Genomic DNA, 21,520 nt, shown 5'->3' with positions numbered 1-21,520 from the left:
GGCACTATATTAAAGTGAGTGGAGCAGCAACAAATGAAATGTATGAATGGAATGGGTATTACTGAAATATATATCTAAAGGTACGTAAATATACTTAACGAATATTAAAATATCCTTACCCTTTATGATCCTTGAGTTGAATTCTTTGTCCTAACATTTCGAGGAATTCAAGAAGTGCAGGACTCGGTCCAACATTCCCAAATAATTCTTCTTCCGTTGTTTGGCCAAATCGTTGGTACAAAACACCGAATTTAAAAGTTGAGACTAGTACATGTTCATCGTAGGCGGCAATTAGCTCCGACGCTCTTGGACACAGCACTGGGTGGAACTTCTCGACCGTCAGATCTTCATTCAGAAGCTGCGAAAATATACAGATTATTAGATCATAAATGCGTAGCCACAAGATACATACACTAAAAAATATTTCAAAATGTTAATAAGATCATAAGTAAATCTATAAGTAACTAAAATAAATTCAGTTCAATTTTGCATCCTTAGACATACGAAATATCAGATATGTCAGTTTGCATACATAATTACTTATCACTATAGCTTAATTACAGAACTCAACAAAACAATTTTCTAGAAGATACATTTTGACTAGTTTCTTAAATTTAAGAATATTTTTCTCACCTTTTAATACAGTAGATAACATGTTATATGCTATGAGGCTATATGAGACGTGGACCTACAGCTTAATGTGGGATCCGAACACGTAAGCTCTCGCTGGGATTCGAACCCGGGTCTCTCATGCCGAAGTCGCGTACGCTATCCACATAACCACGAGGTAACTACAATATATATAATCTTAATGTAATTATAATCTTACATTTGTTACATTTTTTCTATCATCATTATATTTTTCAAGCAAAAAATAAACTTGTCCATAACATCTTGAAACGTTTGGATTTCAACCATTTATGCTTTGTAACTATTTAAATCACCGATACAACATTTCTTAAGAGCTGTGTTTAAAAGTGTTGAACTTTAACATTTATAGTAATTATGAGTACGGATATACGGATAAAGCGAAAGTAATTTAAAAAATCTTCATTGTCCGTAGAAAGTCAGGTGTACGAGACTTTCTTAATTCGAAAGAAGAAATCGAAATTAATTCCGATATGGGCACTATGAACAAACGTTGGAATAACATCACTGACATCTGCAAAATCATTACCAACCACTCAAGAAGATTACAAGGACTCAAAATTTGTAAAATGTGAAGTCCCACAAGAGAGGCTTCAAGAAGCTAGTATTTGCTAAGTTGGATTAAACTGAATTAGGAGTATAGAGTTTCGTTCAACACTGAGACTTGGATCTACAGCTTAAAGTTGGACTCGAACCACATGAGCTCCGGAAATCAAACTCGGGTCTTCCGCGCCGAAGACGCGTGCGGTAATCATTTAGCCACGTAGGAGATGGAATTTATTAACTGTAGATATATCAAAGTGTATAGTTACAACCTATATAATTAATTCACACTCACCCTGTTGCCTCTACCTTCCTTTATTATTATTATTATTTATGTCTTGACAGTATGGAAAGCAGTGCGCGACATTCGATATTGTCAAGAACAAGGAAACTGGAAACAAATTCGTACCAGGATATCAAGAACAAGGTGATCATCTATTGAATGCATTTATAAGCCACCTCTTCAAGTGACAACCATTAGCAACACATGGTGGAGTTTATAGAACTTCAATATTTAATAAACCAAGTCAAATACAAAGAAAGATAGTCACATCAAACTGTTAAGATAATTATTTGCATGAAAGATCGGAGATTTACAGAAGAAAGGCAACGTTATACTTACTTTAGCCATTTTGGCAGGTGAAGGAGAAGGACCTAGACAAGTGGATAGGACCGCTTCATGCATAGTCCCAGTTTTAAGCCTCAAAATCATCCTCGTGTGCTCTTGAGATGCTAGGGTCTCGGTTTTCACTGATAACAATACGGGCCCTTGTACCTCATCCACTGCAGTAAAGTTATAGTGCTCCTGTTAGAATAAACAATATTTGCATTAATCTTACATGAAAACAGAGGCAAATCAAAGATTAAATAACAATATTTCTTCAAAGATACCAACTATTATGACTATATCAATAATATTATACATATTTTACTTTTAAAGTATTTAAAAATACTATTTACGGTACTTAATCACTATACGCAGATCTAAGAAGAAAACTAGTAAAAAGTATGTTAAGAGCTTGCAGATTATTTCTAAAAGTTCACACTATTTACAGGACTATTTAAAAGTATTTTATAATAGTTTTATTCATTACTATTGCTAGTGGTTTCTGATTGAGCCCTAAAGTATATTGTCATTCGTTATAATTTTTAAATCGTTACAATCAGTACAAAATTTCCATTTAACATTATTGTAATATTTTTTGTTTATAGTAATAATAATTATCATCAAATCAGTAAGAATTAAATATTTTTACTCTATCATTAAACAAGATCATGTTAAAAAGTAATTGACTTGAACCCTAGATTGTGAAGAAAAGAAATTCACTTAAAAAAAGATTATATTTTTTCATATAAGAGGAACAAAAAGTAAACATATTTAAATTACATAAAAATATCGAATCTCCTCAAGTTTCTGTAAGGATTGTAGTGACCTTGAACAAGTAAAACTGGCATGTAAATTTCATCAACAGCAGCTAATATATGTTTTGATTCATATTTCAATTCAATTAGATAACAACAGATAATATTTCCAATTATAGTGATTATAGATATTTTCTTCATTAAATTAGGATTTTCTGGATCAAACCACATTATGATGTAACGAATTATTTATTTACTAATGTTCCTCAGTCAATTTTTCTTTTAAAATTTCGAGTGATACCTTCGACCACTCCTCCTCAGGGACAAACAAAGCCTTAAGATCTTCTTCACAGTAAGATCTTTATGTTACAAACAAAGCCTTAAGATCTTTTTCCCAGTAAGATCTTTATGTTATTTTGTATCAAAATTATTTTTAAAGAATGATTACCGAACTTTAATTAGTACTTGTGGTCACTTGTCGTTTCCAGTAAAATTGTAAGCTCCTCCTATTATCTTACTATATATAACATAACATTAATGCACTTCGAAATATTAGAAATATTACAAGAAAAATTGAAGAATATCAGTGGGTGAGTAATTCGTTATATATTTCAATACTTTATTATTCTTAAGATTAAAGATATATATATATATATATATATATATATATATATATATATATATATATATATATATATATATATATAGATTACGATTTCTCCATTTTATGGTAGAAAAATACTGTCATTACATAGCATTTGTAGAGCATTCTCTATTTGTATTCGTTATTTTATCTGATATTATCGATTGACCAGCAGTTGGTACAATTTTGATCAAATGTTTCTCGAGGAATAAATAGAATTTCTATGCACGACCTTCAAGAAATTTTGACCACGAATATAGAATCGATTGGCTTGGAGCTGTTTTTCCAGCTGTAATCGATTATCTTAAGTTAACTGTTTTTCATTATACTACCTGTGATATAGCAGTAATCAATACACAAATATAAACCTCCCATAAAACACATTAGACGAGGAAAACAACGTCTTTCTTAGTGACACAAATATCAAATGCTACCTACACTTATTTGGGAATGCAAAAAATATGCTCAATCATATCGAATCATTATCACTTTTCTTCTCCACGCTAATTAACAATGGATTTAACTCACTTGTCATTTACTTATGCACGTGCAAAGGTATTTAATAGGTATGATTATCTGGTATGACAATTGCATGTAAATTCAACCTAAGTCAACTATGAGTTAGGAATTCGTTATGCTTTTCTTTGTTTATTTTGGCCAGTCTCTTCAGAACCTTCTTTTTGTTTATCGCTCTGATTCATTGATAATTTAATAAATTCGTTAAGATATAGATTAGTAATTTATAACACCTAATTAATTACTAATCCACCTGCGTGATTGTTAAACACTACAGGAGTTGTTCAAAATGGAAAAGACGAGAAAGTACGTAAAAGTGAAAGAATGCCCTACTCTTAGCCAATTGTATGATGTAGATATTAAAATACAAACGTGTAATTCCTCTAATGCATAAAGTGAATGTAAAATATATGTCATTTTCTTCCACATTATACTCAGACATTGATATTTTTGTCTTTATCTCTTGTCTTTGGATGGTTTTGTAATTTGTATACAGTCAATATCGCTAAAATAGAAAACATATACGTACTTTTCATACTATTTCCTTAAATTAAAAAAAAAAAAAAATGTTACAGAAAAAACTATACCCATCTGAAATCGCTACGTATAAACACAACCTACTTCAGGCGCGCACTCAGAAGCTTGATGCGAGAGTTCAAATCGAAAGTTCGGTGCAAGTGGAACTGTGGTGACGAAACAAGTATATTATGGTATTTAAAAAGAAAAATGAATTTTTTGTGGGGGTCCGACCCAGTGGTTCCTCCTTGTAGGGACACCCGTAACCTACTTAATGTTACAACGTTGATATTCAGTTTTAAATAACTATTCGATTATAAATGATGGAAAGAATGATGACATTTTACGTGGTCTGACAACCGCTTTAAACTAATTTCTTTTACGAATTTTAATTTATTTTATTTTATTTGTTTTGTAATTTTTATATGATATTGTTTCAATTTTTTATGCATTTGGAATTTTTATTTATTTGATTTTATTAAATTTTATGGTATTTGTGAGGATATCTGGACCTATTATTAAATGACAGAAAATAAATTAATTTTACAACATTAGGAAAACCGGAAAGACATTCTGTTCTAGCTTCCCTCTTTGGCATTCCTCCCCTGATTGGGCTAATTTACAAGTAGTGTTGGGCATTTAGAAGCAGATACAATGGGCTTTCAAACATGTTTTCTGCAACGACACTGTTACTGCATATTTAAAAGCAAGAAAAAAAAAAAAAAAAAAAAGAGTTGTCATAGATTTCGTAGTGATCAACAGGTAAGGCGTAGATGATTTAATGGGAGGACCGAGGGTTATTTAGCTTTAAATTTACGGTAGATAAAATGTCACTTTATATACTTGTGAAAGAGAGTTTGTGATACTCAGACTTTATATATACTAGTCGAATTTTGCTAGCTCAAAACGCTACCTCTGTAAGTTAATACTATACAGACTTTGGACTTTTCCATAAATATAAATAGTTTTCACAAAAGGGTGGGTCAAACTTGAGCGGCTACGGCAAAGATAATGTCACATTTTCTATCTTTCGAGTAAACTGGAAAATGTGTATCATTCCTATGCAATGCAATGCAATGGTACATACCAAATTAACCTTCCCTGTCATCTTCAGGTACATTTCCGAAATTAAACTACCTACATACTCTTCTGTGGTTCGATCACAACTCATTCCACCTAAAAACTCAATTTTATTGGAAATGGCGCTTATCATTGTGTTCGTCCGAGCCGCTCAAATATTAAGCTAAAATATTATCATAAAATAAAAGGCAAAAATCTTAAATGCATGTACACATTTATAGTACTGCTGAATCTGTGTTGAATTTCAAAAACTGTTTCGCAAACAATTAGAATTATCGATACACGTCTATTACTGTTTCTTTAGTTTTTTTTTTTATTTTTTTACGATTTTTATTTATTTGTTTATTTATTGAAATAATAAACACGGAAATATAAAACTCGACGTGAATCAAATAAAATTACACTCCTATGATTTTAAAGGGTTAAAATTTATCATAGGCGCAGAGTGTGCAAAGTTACTTTGTGTGTACACAATGTCTATCATTACACACTAGAGCTATCAACCTGAACCTTCAAAAATTAAACAGAACGTAAACAACTTTTCTGCTACTTTCACCTTTTTTAAAATCCTTTTGTTATGACAACTAAACCTATTTTTAAAAGACGGATCAAAATTACTGTTTTTATTTATATATAGAACATTGTAACGTGGCTCAATTGTAAGAAAACGGGGGAAAGGGTAATTAGGAAGTGGTTATTTACGCCACATAAAGAAAGTAAAATTGTCGCCAAAATTATGCATGTCGTTTTTAGTCACCGACTTCCCCTCTTCCCCCTTTCTTCAATGGATATACTGCTTGACTATCCATATACAAATTTTGTCTACAGATGAGTGATATGCCTGTGTTGGACTTTTAGAAATATGAACAAACTAATTATGTCCAACAAAATCAACCTGAATCTTGTAACGACATGAAATCTAAAGTGTAAATTACTGTTTAATTAACTAACTCTATGGTCTATGAAATCCGGAGGTTCAATGTTGCATTCACAAAAGCTCTCCACTGACTTCTATCCTTAGCCAACTGGATCCAGTTTCTACTTTGTAGTCCTATTTCTGCAAGATCCATCTTAGTATTGTTCTCCCATGTACGTCTAGGTCTTCCTAATGGTCGTTTTCCGATTGAATTTCTAGTAAAAATTTTGAAACCGTTTCCACTTTCTTCCATTCTATCTGCATGACCTGCCCAGCTGAGAGCCTCCTAGACTTAACGATGTTAGGCACATTGTATAAATTCCTCCTAATGAAATTTCTGCCATTCCCCATTCCCGTCTCTCTTGAGTCCGAATATTTGCTTTAGGATTCTGTTCTTAAATACTCCCAGTCTGCGTTCTTCCCTTAAAGTGAGCGACCATGTTCTGCAACCATTCAGTACAACAGGCACATTATTGTTTTATATATCGTATTATAAGCTTCAAATTTTTCGACACGATTTGCGAAGACAAAAGATTTTGAACTGAATAACACGAATTCCTTGCTTTCAGCCAACGTTTAATTTTTTCGTGGATATGGGTGTTTAACCCATCGAAATCATTTCGAGAAAGATCAATAGTTACATTCAAAATTTAAATTTCATCAAGATTGGACTTATTTATTAGTTCAAACTATACATAAGTCCAAGGGTGTGATGGTGAAGCAATTGCTAGTAATAGTTAAGCTATAAAGTAGCAAAATCTACATGAATTATATCCTGTAAAAATGATGCTTTCACAGTTGATAAATTTTGCGTTTCGTTTATTTAGTTTCTGTGATATTTATTTCGGTATATGTAAGTGAGGATTATTTGTTGACCAATATACCATGATTTAGGTTTTTATTCATTGTTTGTTATGGACTAACGTGAGTTCTGATATTCATGTATTTTCATTTCTGAAGGAAGCAAGAATAAGAGGAGTAATGGCTCTCGAAATTATCGTGTTGCGATCAACACACTAGCAGTGTGAGGTTATTAATATCATTTAGTTAACTTCTGTATAATATTTTTTATCTTCCACTTTTCCACCCTTCTTCCGGGGCACAAATTACTAGAAATGTTATTTAGTTATTTTCCCCTTACTGTTAGCTATATTACAACGTCCGTGCCTCTTCCCTTTCAAAAACGTGGAAGGATACATACAAAGAATCAAATACTCTTTTTATTCAAGTTCCTTATACGCAATACCAGCTACTATTATTCGCTTTCATCTCATTTTATACATAACGTGATGCAAAATATAGCTTCGTCAGCCTGACAGTCAGTTTCATGGATGTACCGTTTGAAAGCGATATACTCATACAAAATAGCCAACGGTCCAACGCTGCCAGGTCAATTTAGATTAAATGTTATTTCGTGACATACACAGTATGGCATCGACTGTTATCATGACAGAGCAACAAGGCCACCTGTCGGAAGAATATCCGGCCTCACTTTCCACATACATTTTTCTCTCTTTCTCTTACCTTTCCATAGAAAAACCTCCTGTAGCACTTTGACGTTTCATCTGTTTCAATCTTGTTCTTCCATGACGGAGCGGGAATGATGGGGTTACCATGGCCGTCAAACGGACAATCATGATCCATTCCATCCACCCAATAACCCCCACCAGGAGGAAGAACTATCATGGGATAAGGACCAGACCGCCGCAGGGCCTCTTCCAGCAGCTCCTGCGAGCTGGCCACCATCGCCGGTTTCACCTCCTCCCTCGACGCCTGCAATGGAAGAAACAGAAAACAATTAACTACCCATTATTTCGAAATAGCTATTATTCAGTGTCATGGAATAACATTACAGAATAACGAAAATACAAACTTACTCTCAGCAATGGAAAAACCTTTGGTATAACGTTGATTTGCAAATTTAAGTAAAGAATGTTGTTATTTTCCATTTTGTAAATAAAACAGTTGATAGTGCTATAGTCCGCGTCACCCTAATTGGCGTGTGACATTAGCCAATAAGCTCACGTGCGCTGTTACTAAATCTTCAGGGAGGAATCTATCAGTCATAATTGATTTTGTTCGTATTTGAGGACAATTATGAATGATTAAATTCCTCCCTGAAGGTTTAGTAACTGCGAGCTTATTGATTGATGCCACACGCCAATTCGGGTGACGCGAACTATAGTGCTGGTGAAACATACACAATTAACTAAGAACATTTTGGTAAATTCCACAACTTTGTGATGAAGTCTTCCCCCCTCCCCAACACGTTTGGAATGGATAAAACATTGTGTACATTCTTTTTTCAACAATGAGGCTGAAACTACTTAAAGAGGGCTCTGAACTATTACTAGTTTGTATATTAGGCAAGTATTGCTACCCACTCAAATAATGTCACTTGAGAACATGCTTTATTTACTACAGTATGAGTAAGAGATATATTTTCGACGAATGTTTGTGTTAGAACTTTCAAAATTGTATCTCAAAATTAGAATAGATTCGAAACTATAGTCCTATAAAATAGGGTAGCAAAAGGAATTAACTTTTTTTGCATAACACTTGGTTAAGTGCTGAAAGTTTACGCTGAACTTTTTTTTAAATTCAGTATATTGAAGAACGTAAAAAAACAGCTTTAATTGACATTCAAAACTTGAATACTGTACATATACTAAAGAAATGATTACTTCACATCTGATAATTACTACTCATCATTGTGTTTATAGATAATAATACTGGGAATGAGGGCAAATCTTCTTCTGCAAGCAATTTCACATTCAACCTAATTTCTCAAGACTCCAGTCAAGATACATTGATTTTCATCGTGTATTATAATTTGAACACATTTAAAAAGAAAACTACGTAAACCAAACCAAACATTGTGCAACCTAATTCTCTCGCGGAAAGTGACGGTGTAAGAGAAAAATCGTGAGAGAGTAATTCCGAAACAGACGCGCGGCAAAGGTCCTTTGTGTGTAACAGTCAACATTTAACTTGTTATTTACCATAGTATCCCCACCTCCTCTTCACTCGTTAATTTAATAATCTTCTATATACTAACTTTCGCTGCAAGGAACCTAACGGAACTCAAGTATTAATTGACATCTACGTGTGAAACAATATTACCTGCTGACAGGAAAGTTAACAATGCTATCCGTTTACCTGTGACATTACAACACCCATCATTGCCAATACAGCCAAACAATAATTGTCAACAACGCGAAGGAATCATCAAGGGAACGTGAAAGGTATCAACCAAATGACAATAGGAAACCAAACGACAATAGAACTATTCATTCATCTTCGAAAAGAAAAAGAAAAATACTGAAAAGGAAAAATACACAAATTTTGGTTATTATTAATATGATCTTCGCTTAAATTTGCACTTCCGTTCAGGAGGCACCGTTACCATAATACTTGACTATACAAACAACAAATAAAATAGATTCGAAAATATATTCGCTAGTACTTTCGCTCATGAACGGTGGGTTTAGAATGAGAATTATTCATTGCCGTTAAACGAAGATGTAACAGACGTGAACATTTAAGTCTGCATATATGTCATTGATGTTTACAATTATAATGATACATGTTTCCTGCTCTAAGCCAGAAAGTTTTTTTTTTTTCTTTTCTGTAATCTATAATACCATACACAAGAGTACTCGTACACACATACACACACCCATGTCTACCAGACACTTCTTACAACTTACAACATTTTTAATTGGAACGAAGCTCACCTATACTTGACTTAAGCGTTCGCTTATGCGGATACTCTTTCGAGATGCCTACACCGGCCTTCACCAAATTTGAGATGGTGATTCGAGAGCGTGCACTGAGTGTCGTGAGGGGTCGCATTTCTCCCGATTGGACATTTCATTGAGGAATAATCACCGAAAAACGGGATGCCCATAGATAACCTTGGAAAAGCTTTTGGCGCGCGAATTCTCATTATAAACAATAGAAAATAGAATTTTCAGCATTAGAAATAATGAAAAAAAAAAAAACTTTCATTTTGTTCTACAAACATAATTTTTCAAAGCGAAGCTTCTATTCACTCAACTTAGGCGTTTGTTCGTCCGGATACTTCTCCGATATACCTGAACCGTACTTAACCAAACTTCACATGGTGATTCAAGAGCGCACACTGAGTGTCGCAAATAAAATTAATGAATCATTGATATATAATTAAGACAAATTTGTATGGAGTTATACGAAAATTCAATATGATATTCTTGCACTACGAGTACGCATGTGTAAATCTTTACACTGCAGAACTATAAGTGACAAAATCATTAAATAATAAACACTGGTACTGATATTATTTAAATTTGCTACCTCATGGCATGAAAAAGGAATATAATATAAGAAGCTAATATAATATGTCTTTCGGTTGTCTGAATGTGATGAAATACCAATTTTAGAAGTATTTTTTCCCCCTCTTTCTTACGATATTAAAGCACTTTTTTTTTAAGCATTAAAGGATATACAGAAGGCTATTAAGATTCTGGAGCACGAACCTGAGGCATTTTAGTGAAATATCCTTCCGGTAGCCCCGTGGCATTCTGCGTAATGGAACTTGGGTTTTTTGATCCAATATTATACTTTCACTCAATCCGCAAATCGTTTACTTGACTGTTTATGATCATGCAAGTGAAACTACACAAGTCATTCACCAGGAAGTAAAATAAATAAATAAAACCTCTTATAACAAAACATCGTATCATAATTTGAGCCCAAAATTATTTTTAAAAAAATTGTAGTGATATCAAAAAACGTTACTGATAAGAGTTATTGTCTCTTGAAATCTAGTGTAATCTAGTTACATTTAAACTATTAATAAGATACGATAGTTCGAACAGTAGGTACACAGAGTTTCATCAAGGGAAGGCGTTCAAGTTCCCAAGTTCATATCATTTTAGGTATTTATACAGGGTGCTTCGAAACAACACCGACAACGTTTGGACGGTGATTCCTGACACCAAGATAAGACAAAAAGTATAGACCAATCTGGGTGCACAAATGCTTTCTTTCGAAGTTATAGGCTGCCGAAAACATGGAAAATTAAACTTTAAAGATCCATAGCTCCAAAACTATGGGACCTACCCGAGTTGAGTCAAGACTTCACTTAGGAACTAATATGTGTCCTGTCCAAAAATCCATGTTTCAGAATACTAAGGTACTCACGCAATAATTTTTAGAGAGAGAGTTTGGATACAGGCATATAATTTAAAATACTCAGTAATTACCTTTACGAAAATTATTTGTGGAAGTACCGCTGGATTCTGGAACATGGATATTTGGATAGGACACATAGTTTCTAAGTGAAGTCTTGACCCGACTACGGTAGGTCCCATAGTTTTGGAGCTATGGACCTTAAAACTTTTTTTTTTCGGCAGCCTATAACTCCGAAAGGAAGCATTTGTGCACTCAGGTTGGTCTATACTTTTTGTTTTATCTTGGGGTCAGGAATGACCTTCCAAACGACATTGTTGTTTCGAAACACCCTGTATACATATCTTAATATCGTACTTTTCCTGAATATCTTGCTCAAGGAAGGAGGGGTTAAAACTTGGAACCTTCCTTAAGTACGCCACTGAGCGCAAACCTCACCATGCTTCTCCGTTCTATATGAGCAATCCTGTCAGATACTTATTTTTTGAATTAATCTTTTTACAGTGTTTAGTTTTTTTCTACGGAAAGCTGATGTTCATTTTTATTTGGATGTTGTAAAAAATTAAATTACATTAACCATAATATCACGTAGTTTCTCTCTCTCTCTCTCTCTCTCTCTCTCTCTCTCTCTCTCTCAGCTATTTCTGAGTCATTTTTACATGTTTCAGAGACTACTTTACATAAAACCTATTAAATTTAGGAGGTCAACTGTAACAAGACACGTCAACAAGAGCTGCTGAATTTGATGTGTTGCTTGATAACGGCATGCATCAGCGGCGCGAGGTAATAATCAACATTCCTTTATTTTTTATTTATTTTTTTAAACTACAGACAGTATGTAAAAATAAATGTCTTATTGTTACTGGTGTATTATCATTTAGTAGATGCATTCCTAAGTTAATGTAATCAACTTTAAACCTAGTTTCGGGTTTTTATCTATAGAACTCCAAAAATAAAATCAAAACAAAAGGAGAAATCAAGTCAATTTTGCTTTCCTTAATTCATCAACTAAATGCAGGGAAGAATAGTTTTAACAAATGTACTGTTTTCTTTACTCGAAAGTGTGCTTTCTCTAACTTAATTTTCTTCTTCTTCTTCTTTTTTTAAAGTAAAAACTACACTTGCATAATAAAGACAAACAAAAACTTTGATTTCCATAAACCGACAAGAACGTTCAGGATTCTCAATTAAAATACAGGGTGTATCAAAAGAACAGAGCCATAGGGTAACTCTGTTATGAGTAGAAATAGGCGAGGAGGATGGAAAATTGTTGGAAATAAGTGGTTTCAATCAGAAATTGTGGTATTTTTCCAATCGCATCAGCCGTTTGTGCTCCATACTGGTATGGTGTCTGTTAAATGAAAAAGCAAAATTTCCAGTTCAACAGTTCCAGTTCAAAATTTCTCTCATATGAAATGTAAGGGCACGCAAACATGATACGAAGAACAACTGTCTTTTCTTTCTATCTATCTTTTTTCTTCTACCAATACCTCTATTACATCCACAGTGGCGTGGGCAAGGAGCTGTTGACACGGCTCAAGCTCTCCTCCTTAGTATAACTTAGTTTAATGTTGACGTTAAGTATGTTCCATTTGTGATCCTCGATATTATGATGTTTATTTATTTATTTTTATAATTTATCACAAAAAGTTTCGTACAGTCATGTAAAAAAAAAAGCGCTTCCCAGAAGCTCTGTCTTTAATCCTTCAAAAGATTCCGGAAATTAATTACATGCTGTATTTTAAACCTTTTTGAGCTCTTACTTGTTAGTATACGTGTACATATATATATATATATATATATATATATATATATATATATATATATATGCGCGCGCGTGTGTGTATGTGTATGAGCATGTGTGTGTGCTCTTCTTCGAAATAGCTATTATTAGCTCCCACCATGATTTTCTCGCTACGCCACTGCATCTTTAAAATATAACTTCTTCCTAAATCAGTTTTTATCTTCTCTAAACATCCATCGATACAAGTAAGATATCTAGAAAACTCCATTTCCAGCTCCAGGATTTTTGGGGGGGAGGGGGGTTGTATGGATATTCTAGATTCTAATTTCACAGTTGCCTACTTTTGATTTGGTCTTACATGTGGTAATGACTGAGATAATACCTTATAAAGGTGATCAGGAAGACATGCAAAGAACAGAACAGGAGTAACCATATATTAAAGTGCATCAATGGTTATACGGTAAGACCAAGCATCACCTAAAACGGGAAGGTAGAAGTAGCTATTACACTTATTTATAGGAGACTACTTCATACACTGCCCCTCCTCCCCTCATGAAACCAAGAAAAGAAGAAAAATCAATCGATTCGCTGGAGATGATTATGTATTCCAGAAGACAATGACGCCCAAAGAAATGCTTTTCTTCTCTGGTCGTTCCCACAGCTATGAGGCAGAACAAAGTTCCTTGAAGCGAGGTAGATGAACTCTTCTCAACGTTGGAGTCCCAAACACAGAGCGTGTGTACGCGAACGACTTTCCGGAAAAGGCTCATGGACAGAGAAGATCCAGTCTTTTTACTTTTTTTATTTTTTTAATGTGTTGAATTAAATTTTTAATAATAAAATATATGCATCTACTATATATAAAGAAGGGAGAGGAAATTTGCAAGACCATATCTCATTTTGAGGCACAATTGCAAGATTAGTTAATAATATGTCGAAAACTTGCATATTTTGGCTACTGTTGGTCACACACAAAGCTGTCTAATTCTCTAAGAGCAAAGTAAATAGCTGCCACTTAAGAGGCTAGTTCTTGTTTTAAAGTAATAACTATCAAATTGGTGAATAATGTATAATCGATATAATATTTTTAATAATAATAAAAAAAAGTTTGAATATGTATGATGCCCACTATGTATAATGTTATTTTGGGCGATGAGAAAAGTAGGGGGTATCCACGAGACCAGTACAAGACAGAACTGGGCTTTCCCAATATAAGCACATTTTCCGAGACGAGATATCTTCTCACGACATCTTTTTCAGAGGAGACAGTCTCAATTCTTGGCTCGGATGCAACCCTACGGAAAAAAAAAATAGTGAACTCATTTTTGGATCAAAAGATCCAATATATTTCAGGCAAAATTTTCTTGTAGGCCTTATATCTGGGGAACTACATATAGCATAGCCAAACCCAAACTATCACTTAACTTAGTATGATGTGCTTACTCCGTAAAAACTACGAAAACTCGATTTAGGGGCCTTAAAAAATTTTGTGGTCCCTGATCAAAAAACTAATTATTGGCCAAGATCGCAATCTCTTGATGCATTTTTTTTTAATAATTCCTAAAATTCTTGTTATATATTTATACAAGAGAGATTAACAATTTACAGGGGAATTATTTTCACGAGAAGGCAATACCACAGAAAAATACGTTCAAATACAATTTTATTTGTTTGTTTGAAGTTTTTCTTTTGAACATCGAGGCTATATTAAAACTTGAACCTACAACTCAATTTAAAATTCATGTGTACACTAACGGAGATCGAACTCAGAAGGAACGGACATGATCCGGTCATCCGAATCAAACCTAGTCTACTCAATATACATAACAAAGATATGTTCATGCACAAAAAATTAGGTGCCATGGACAACAAAGTAAGTCCCTGGGGCCCATTAATCCTGTTAGTATAAAGAAAATCGTATCAATATTGTATATTGGAAAGTCATGGTTTATAGTTAATTCTCCTCAGCAGGAAACAAACTTTCCAGAGGTACTATGTATTGGGGCCCATAACGTACTTGAACAGGAAAAATTGGGAGAATGTTGGGAAAATTGCCTCCAGAAATCCCTCCGATCAACTTCGGACCCCTCTGTTGTGGGCCCTGGTAAAAGCACACAACCCAAATGTATCTTGAAAAATACTATAGGGGATAAGAAATGTGTGTGCCAAGTTTTGTTTTGAAAGACGGAATAGATATAAGGGAAAAGTTTGTATACCAATATATGCTGTCCGTTCCGTGTCAGATATTCTGCATCAAGTAAATGTAAAAGGACTGTTATATAACTTTCAACACCTTGAGACACACTCTAAGGAACACGACACAATTTACTTATCATAAAGAATAACATATACTCAGGGATGTCCATAGGAGCATTTTAGGGTGCAAGTTGAGCCCACGAATCTTTTGGGGGGAGGAGGGTAAGAATAGTTTTTTCAATTGAAAATGGTACAATCGAACTTTATGTCATAATGATGCTTTTAAGAACGCTTAACAAAGAATTTAGTATGAATAACAATTTAAAACAGAAAAGATGCATTCTCTTTTGATTGAATGAATAAAATTGTGGCGGAAGCCGGAAGCGAACATAGACTAATTGTTGTAGAAGAAAAGGATGCAGGTTGCCAAATGAAGAAGTTTGCTAAGTACTTGAAATACAAATCAGTGTAGGTACTCTATCTTTTTTTTTGGGGGGGGGGGAGAAGGAGAAGAGGGAGCAAGTTGGCCAAGAATTTTCGCACTCTTTTGGAGAGTGGATGGTAAATTGGGAAAACTGGGCCCAAGCAGTTGAGGCTATTGGCATCGCTGCATATAATGTAGTATTAAAGTAAAATTCTAAACAAGAGCAGTACAAATCTGAAAAGGGCCAAGTGTCAATACTTTATGCCGGTGTTCCTCAATCTCGGAGTAACCATGAATGGTGAAACTATAAATATAATTACTATCTAGTAGCGAAAAATATATTTTTTTAAAGATTATTTTCAATTTCATATTGATAAGACATTTTTATAGTCACACTCTGATTGTCAAATTGTTATTCCTATTTCTATACACGCACAACTATAAGCAATAAGCAATTGAAAAAAAAAAAATTAACAAACCTAAAATTATGTATGTAGATCGCTGGAAAACGAATATGAGAAAAGGGGTTATTTGATATGAAACAGATTGAGAAAGCCTGCTCTATGTCAATCTTAAAGGATTTTCTGCGCACAATTTTATTATGAAACGATAATATTAAAAAAAAAAAAAAGGAAAACTCAATGCTTTCGCAAATCGAAATGAATACAAAAGAAATCATGGTAGTTGTACAGTTTGGCAACATGGTGTTTGGGAACATATGATTCGTAAAGAGATCATTAGGAACGAACAGTCACCGAGAAACAAGCCATTTTAGGGTGGGGTAAGGTGAAACACAATTAGTCATAAGCCAAAAGTCACGGCAAATTGACTCAACCGCAATCTGTTTCTACGAGTCTTAAAAATCCAGCAAAGTCTTGCCTTATGCTGAACCCTAATAGATTGATAGGATCTTGACTCATATTATGAAGTTTCCAACTAGACTATATCTACAAAATATGTATGAGTTCTAACTTTTGTACACTAAATTTAAACAAGTTTTCAAAATGTGTGTACCAGTACAAAAACTACTATTCTATTTCCAAAATAGTAAATAGTAAATTTCATATTATATATATAGTGACGGATCCGGATCAAGGGAGGGGCTAAACCATAGTTTGCTGTTTTATCCAGTGTAAAGCAGGATTGAAGCCCATATATTCAATCTTACGTACGATTTGAAGTCAATGTGAATAAAACTGAAATCATTCATTATTTTTTAAAATATTGGTAACTTTTTATTTTATGGCTTATAAAAGTAGATTGAAGAATTTTATGCACTTCCATGAAGAATTTTATGCACTTTCATAAAATTGCTTTTTTTTTTTAGTTCACAAATCCTAGACTTCAATTTAGTTACGTCATTCATAAATAATAGTAAACGTTTATTGGATCATAAATCTTTCATATCAACACGATGTATTCACTTTCATCATTAAAGAACAAGAAAACACGAAGATTAAAACCAATGTTTGCTGAATATATGAAAAAAAAAAAAAAAAGAGAGAGAGAGAGAGAGAGAAACGTGACTGTCATGGGGCCCTCACTTTATCACTGAGTTGCAATATCAAAAACTGACCAACTTATATACAATGTAGACTCATAGTTAAAACATAGAATTGCTTGTTCTGAGTTTAATATATTTTTCACCATCCGCAGGATGCTTGGAAACATGAAAGTTTGAAGCGCCATACGAGGGCAGGCTGAAAAGATTTGCTTGTTGGTTACTAACCCTCTTATTTTTTATTTGCAGAAATATCGGAAGTTTTGCAAGGCGTTCCTTCATCCCTTATCCACAACGCCAAGTAGAGGGAATTGTTGTCATATGCCATGTGATCAGCAGTTACGGCCAAGATGGCGACTTGTATGGACATGTGGTTAAAGCAGTAAGCCGCAATCAAATTCTTAATGCCGGAAGGAATTTCGTCCGCCCAAATTTTTCCCCAATTCAGGTTGTGTACGGTGAGGCTTATGTCAACGAGAGTAACGTTTGAAGAAAGGTCAACGCAGTCAGAGAAACCGACCCAAGCCGTTCCATGCTTACTGACAAGCCTCGTTCTGGAAGGCAAGTAAGTGCCGAGTTGCTTCTCAAGGGTACCACCGTGAACTCACATCAGAGTGGTACATCGAAACCCTGAAGAAGCTAAAGGCTCGACTGCCACGTGTCAGGCTTGACAATGGAGCCCCTCTTCTCCACGACAACGCTACAGATCCCATACCAGCAAGCTGACCACCGACGCAACATTGAAGCTTGGATTAATTTCCTTCCATACACCTTATACAGCCCTGATCTTGCACCCAGCGACTTTTGCATCTTCCCTAAACTGAAGAACACCATAAGGGCACCCAGTACTCATCAGATGAGGAAGTTCAGTGTGCTGTACGATCGTGGTGTCGCTCCAAAGGCAAGGATTTTTAATGTGACGCCATGAAAGAACTGGTGCGCTTTTGAAAGAAGTGTGTGGAAGCAGATGGTGACTATGTGGAGAAATGATATTCCAGAACTAAAGCCTAGATGTCAAGGTACACATTGTTTTTTTTTTTTTTTTTTTCATTACATTATGTTCACTATCACCCGTGATGTTAATCAACAGGCAAAACTTTTCAGTCCATTCTCGTACATTCTCTATAGGGAGAGTAAACTTTAATTTGTCCGTCCTCCTAAAATTAGAGATTATCTGTGTAAAATAACTAGCTGCAGTTGTTCAACACATTTAACATTACACATTACCAAGTTATATGATTAGAAACCGACTACGTTTAAAATCGATGCATACCCTCGAACTGCGTTATTATTGTGCTGCCAAAATGTCTTGAGCCGTGGCAAAAATGCGAACTAAAGCTCACACACCCACGGGTTGAGCGAATAAGGGTTCCGCAGTTGCTAAGCGAGAGAAAGCGAGTGGAATTTCTTCACGCGATAGCAGCGCTTGTAACGGAAGACTAGGGATCAAGTCAATGTGGTATATTTATAGCCCATTAGCACCCACTTCTACAAATGTGTACAGTAGATATCGTTCGCCTCAGGAAGTTAATTTAAATGTAATTTTCAAAGGCTGAAACATTGTCAACATAAACATATGGATCTTTTGTATACAAATGCAATGAAAAGAAATTTCTACTTTGACATCCCACGGTTAGGCTAAAGGAGACGGATTAATAACGAAAATGAATGACTATGAAATTGATGGAATGAGAAAGTTGGAGGAAACGGGGACAATCCCGAGAAAATTGTTATGAACACAACACAATGTTGTTCACAAGCTCACTTGGCCTATGATCGAACCATGAAGTGCTAGCACTAGAGGTGGGAGTTCTACTACTGAGCCATTCTTTCCCCCAAAGAGGTGATATATAGTCAGATTTCAAAGACTGCAAATAATCTATCTATTAAAATGCTACAATAGCAATGAAGAGCGACTGAGCTACAACCTATAACTTTGGCTTTCAAATCTTTCATTTACAGTTATGTGTGATTTCACGTTTAACAGAGACGAGCATTTTGAGTAGGTGTACTTTAAATAAGTCAGTTAACTAGATCTTTTTCATAAAGTTAATGATTTAAAATTATTGTTTAAAGCCTTTGTATTTTAATAAGTCTTCTCCAAAATCAATGCAAGTGAATTGTGCTTCCATCTTCTGAGTTCTTTTAAACTATATGTTATGGACGTTTATATGTTTGTGGTCAATCCTTTCGACAATGAGATCTCGGAACAGGGGCGTCATTTCAGACTTCGCTTCAGGGGGGCAAAAGCATCGCCAACATAAGATTTTCACGTTTTGTACTAGTATATTAGTAGACAATCGATTAAAGTATATGGATTCCTCAAACTCTTGGGGGAGGGGCAATTGCCCCCTCCTTCCCCCCTAAATGACGCCCCTGTCTCGGAAACTACAGGCTCTAGAAAGATTACGTTTTCACTGATCGATTGGAAATTTTGTGTAGATTGCCCAGTTCTAATTGAGTATTAAAAAAAGTGACAATTATTTCTTTATTACATTTTGTAGGATATACTGGAAACGTTGAATATTTAAAAAAAAAAAAAAAAACTAAAGCATCATATCCTACACGTTATATATTCCAACACCACACTGTTTTATACAGGGGTTGCATATGTCTCAGGCGTCTGTTTCATGGCCAAATAATAATGGAAAAGGAAAGATAACCATTTCGCCAGTGTAAGATGAATATTTTTGGAATGTTTTCCCGAATGAACACCATATATGACTGCCATTATAATTAATTGTGTATGTAATGTATTTGCTTATTACATACTGCATTCCAGAAGAAAGAACACACTGGTCATGCATGAATTAAAAACTCCAACCGGAAGTAGGCTGAAATCTTGCAAACGGTGCGAGATATTGAGAAAAAATAATCGAAAAAATCTCCCTTTTATGACCCCTTGTTTTTTTTTTTTTTTTTTTTTTTTTTTTAAATCAAGACGTCTTTCACTTGTGTCTGTAAAGAGACATATACAGATGTGAGGAATGAGAAGGAGATTTATGCTCATATGCAAATGATGCGCTGTGTAGAGAGCGCAGGTTCAACTAGTTTTCATTAAAATTTAATATGCGAACGCTAATAGCTTAAGAACTGCAGAGAAATGATTTGCATTGAACTCTGAGAGGCGTTTACAGACAATTCAAGTATTTAGTCTAGGTGTCCATGTCCTTAATTTTGGTCTCCTTTAAATAAACTTCTACTACATGATAGATGACTTCTAGCAATTCACTTTTGTACTATCAAACGATATTGCACGTGCATACTTCAACTTCAACGACCGCACCTACTTCAAACGTTCATGGACCACCAACCAATACATACTGTTAAGGAATAGAAAAGAGGCGAGAGTCCAACAGCTGTTGAGTAGGTCAACCTTTTGTGACAACTGTGAAGGCGTGGAATGTTTGTGTTGGTGGCCGGAGGAGGACCTTCAACAACTAAGGTGATCCACGATGAACAACGACAGAAATTTACTTTTACAGGTGTTGTATATCTTTCTTTTCTCCAATCTTTGCTGGTTTGTAATGCAATGTCCTTGATATTTTGCCATTTCAGCAATAAGACTACAATGTGGAAATCACTCGAAATCATTCACACAATATTGCATATATCCTAAATGAAATGGAAGCAATGAAGATGATTGGAAGTCCTACTGAAAATCAAGTTTCCAAACTTTGAGCTTTGACACTTAGAAACTAGTTTGCAAGAAAGTAGTAAATACTTTTACTTATCATTGCGTAAATTTGACTCTTAACTATAGTATTAAAACTGACGCATGGTCATGTATAGGTACGTAGAGATAAACAACAGCTTAAAACAATACCTGCCTTGATAGTATTTTTAAAGTACTACCGTAGATTCTGTGGTGCTACACCGCAATGAAATTCAAATTTTAAAACATCGTCCTTTGTTTTTCCACTATCTTGAAGCACTGAAAGGAAGAAATCAAAACAAACCCTTTTTGGAAAACATCTAGTAAGTAAGTACCTTGTACTTTTTCGTAGGTTATCCGCCATGCAGTAGCATTTTAAAAGATTTGTCAAAATTATACATCTACACCCGCAAAACACTTTTACGAGTATTTTCCTTCCTACGTTGCTTCTTTATGTTTTCCAATACTCGAACAATGCAGTAAATTTTTAAAACTTACTCCAATAGTCTCTATATTCACATGATTTAAGGATAAAAACAAAGGGTACAGCGTTATTTTTCATTGAGGTAGTGAAGAATTTGGGAATGAAGAGCACACAGTTTGA

At 34.5% G+C, this 21,520-nt stretch overlaps 1 protein-coding gene across 10 annotated transcripts in view; it reads right to left on the bottom strand.

The window, feature by feature from the left end:
- The window catches only part of RapGAP1 (Rap GTPase activating protein 1), a 651,202-nt gene that overhangs the window by 18,273 nt on the left and 611,409 nt on the right, over window positions 1-21,520 (bottom strand). For all 10 annotated transcript variants that reach the window (XM_081736845.1, XM_081736842.1, XM_081736843.1 and 7 more), the window contains 3 exons: window positions 7,749-7,997; window positions 1,814-1,996; window positions 120-358 (listed from right to left, as the gene is read on the bottom strand). In XM_081736845.1, coding sequence (XP_081592971.1) covers window positions 120-358; window positions 1,814-1,996; window positions 7,749-7,997 — 671 coding nt within the window. The remainder of the gene's footprint in view (window positions 1-119; window positions 359-1,813; window positions 1,997-7,748; window positions 7,998-21,520) is intronic.

The sequence above is a fragment of the Thermobia domestica genome, chromosome 13, assembly GCF_964235325.1.
Source record: "Thermobia domestica chromosome 13, izTheDome1.hap1.1, whole genome shotgun sequence".
NCBI lineage: Eukaryota > Metazoa > Arthropoda > Insecta > Zygentoma > Lepismatidae > Thermobia > Thermobia domestica.
This window is presented reverse-complemented; position numbering and strand designations above follow the sequence as displayed.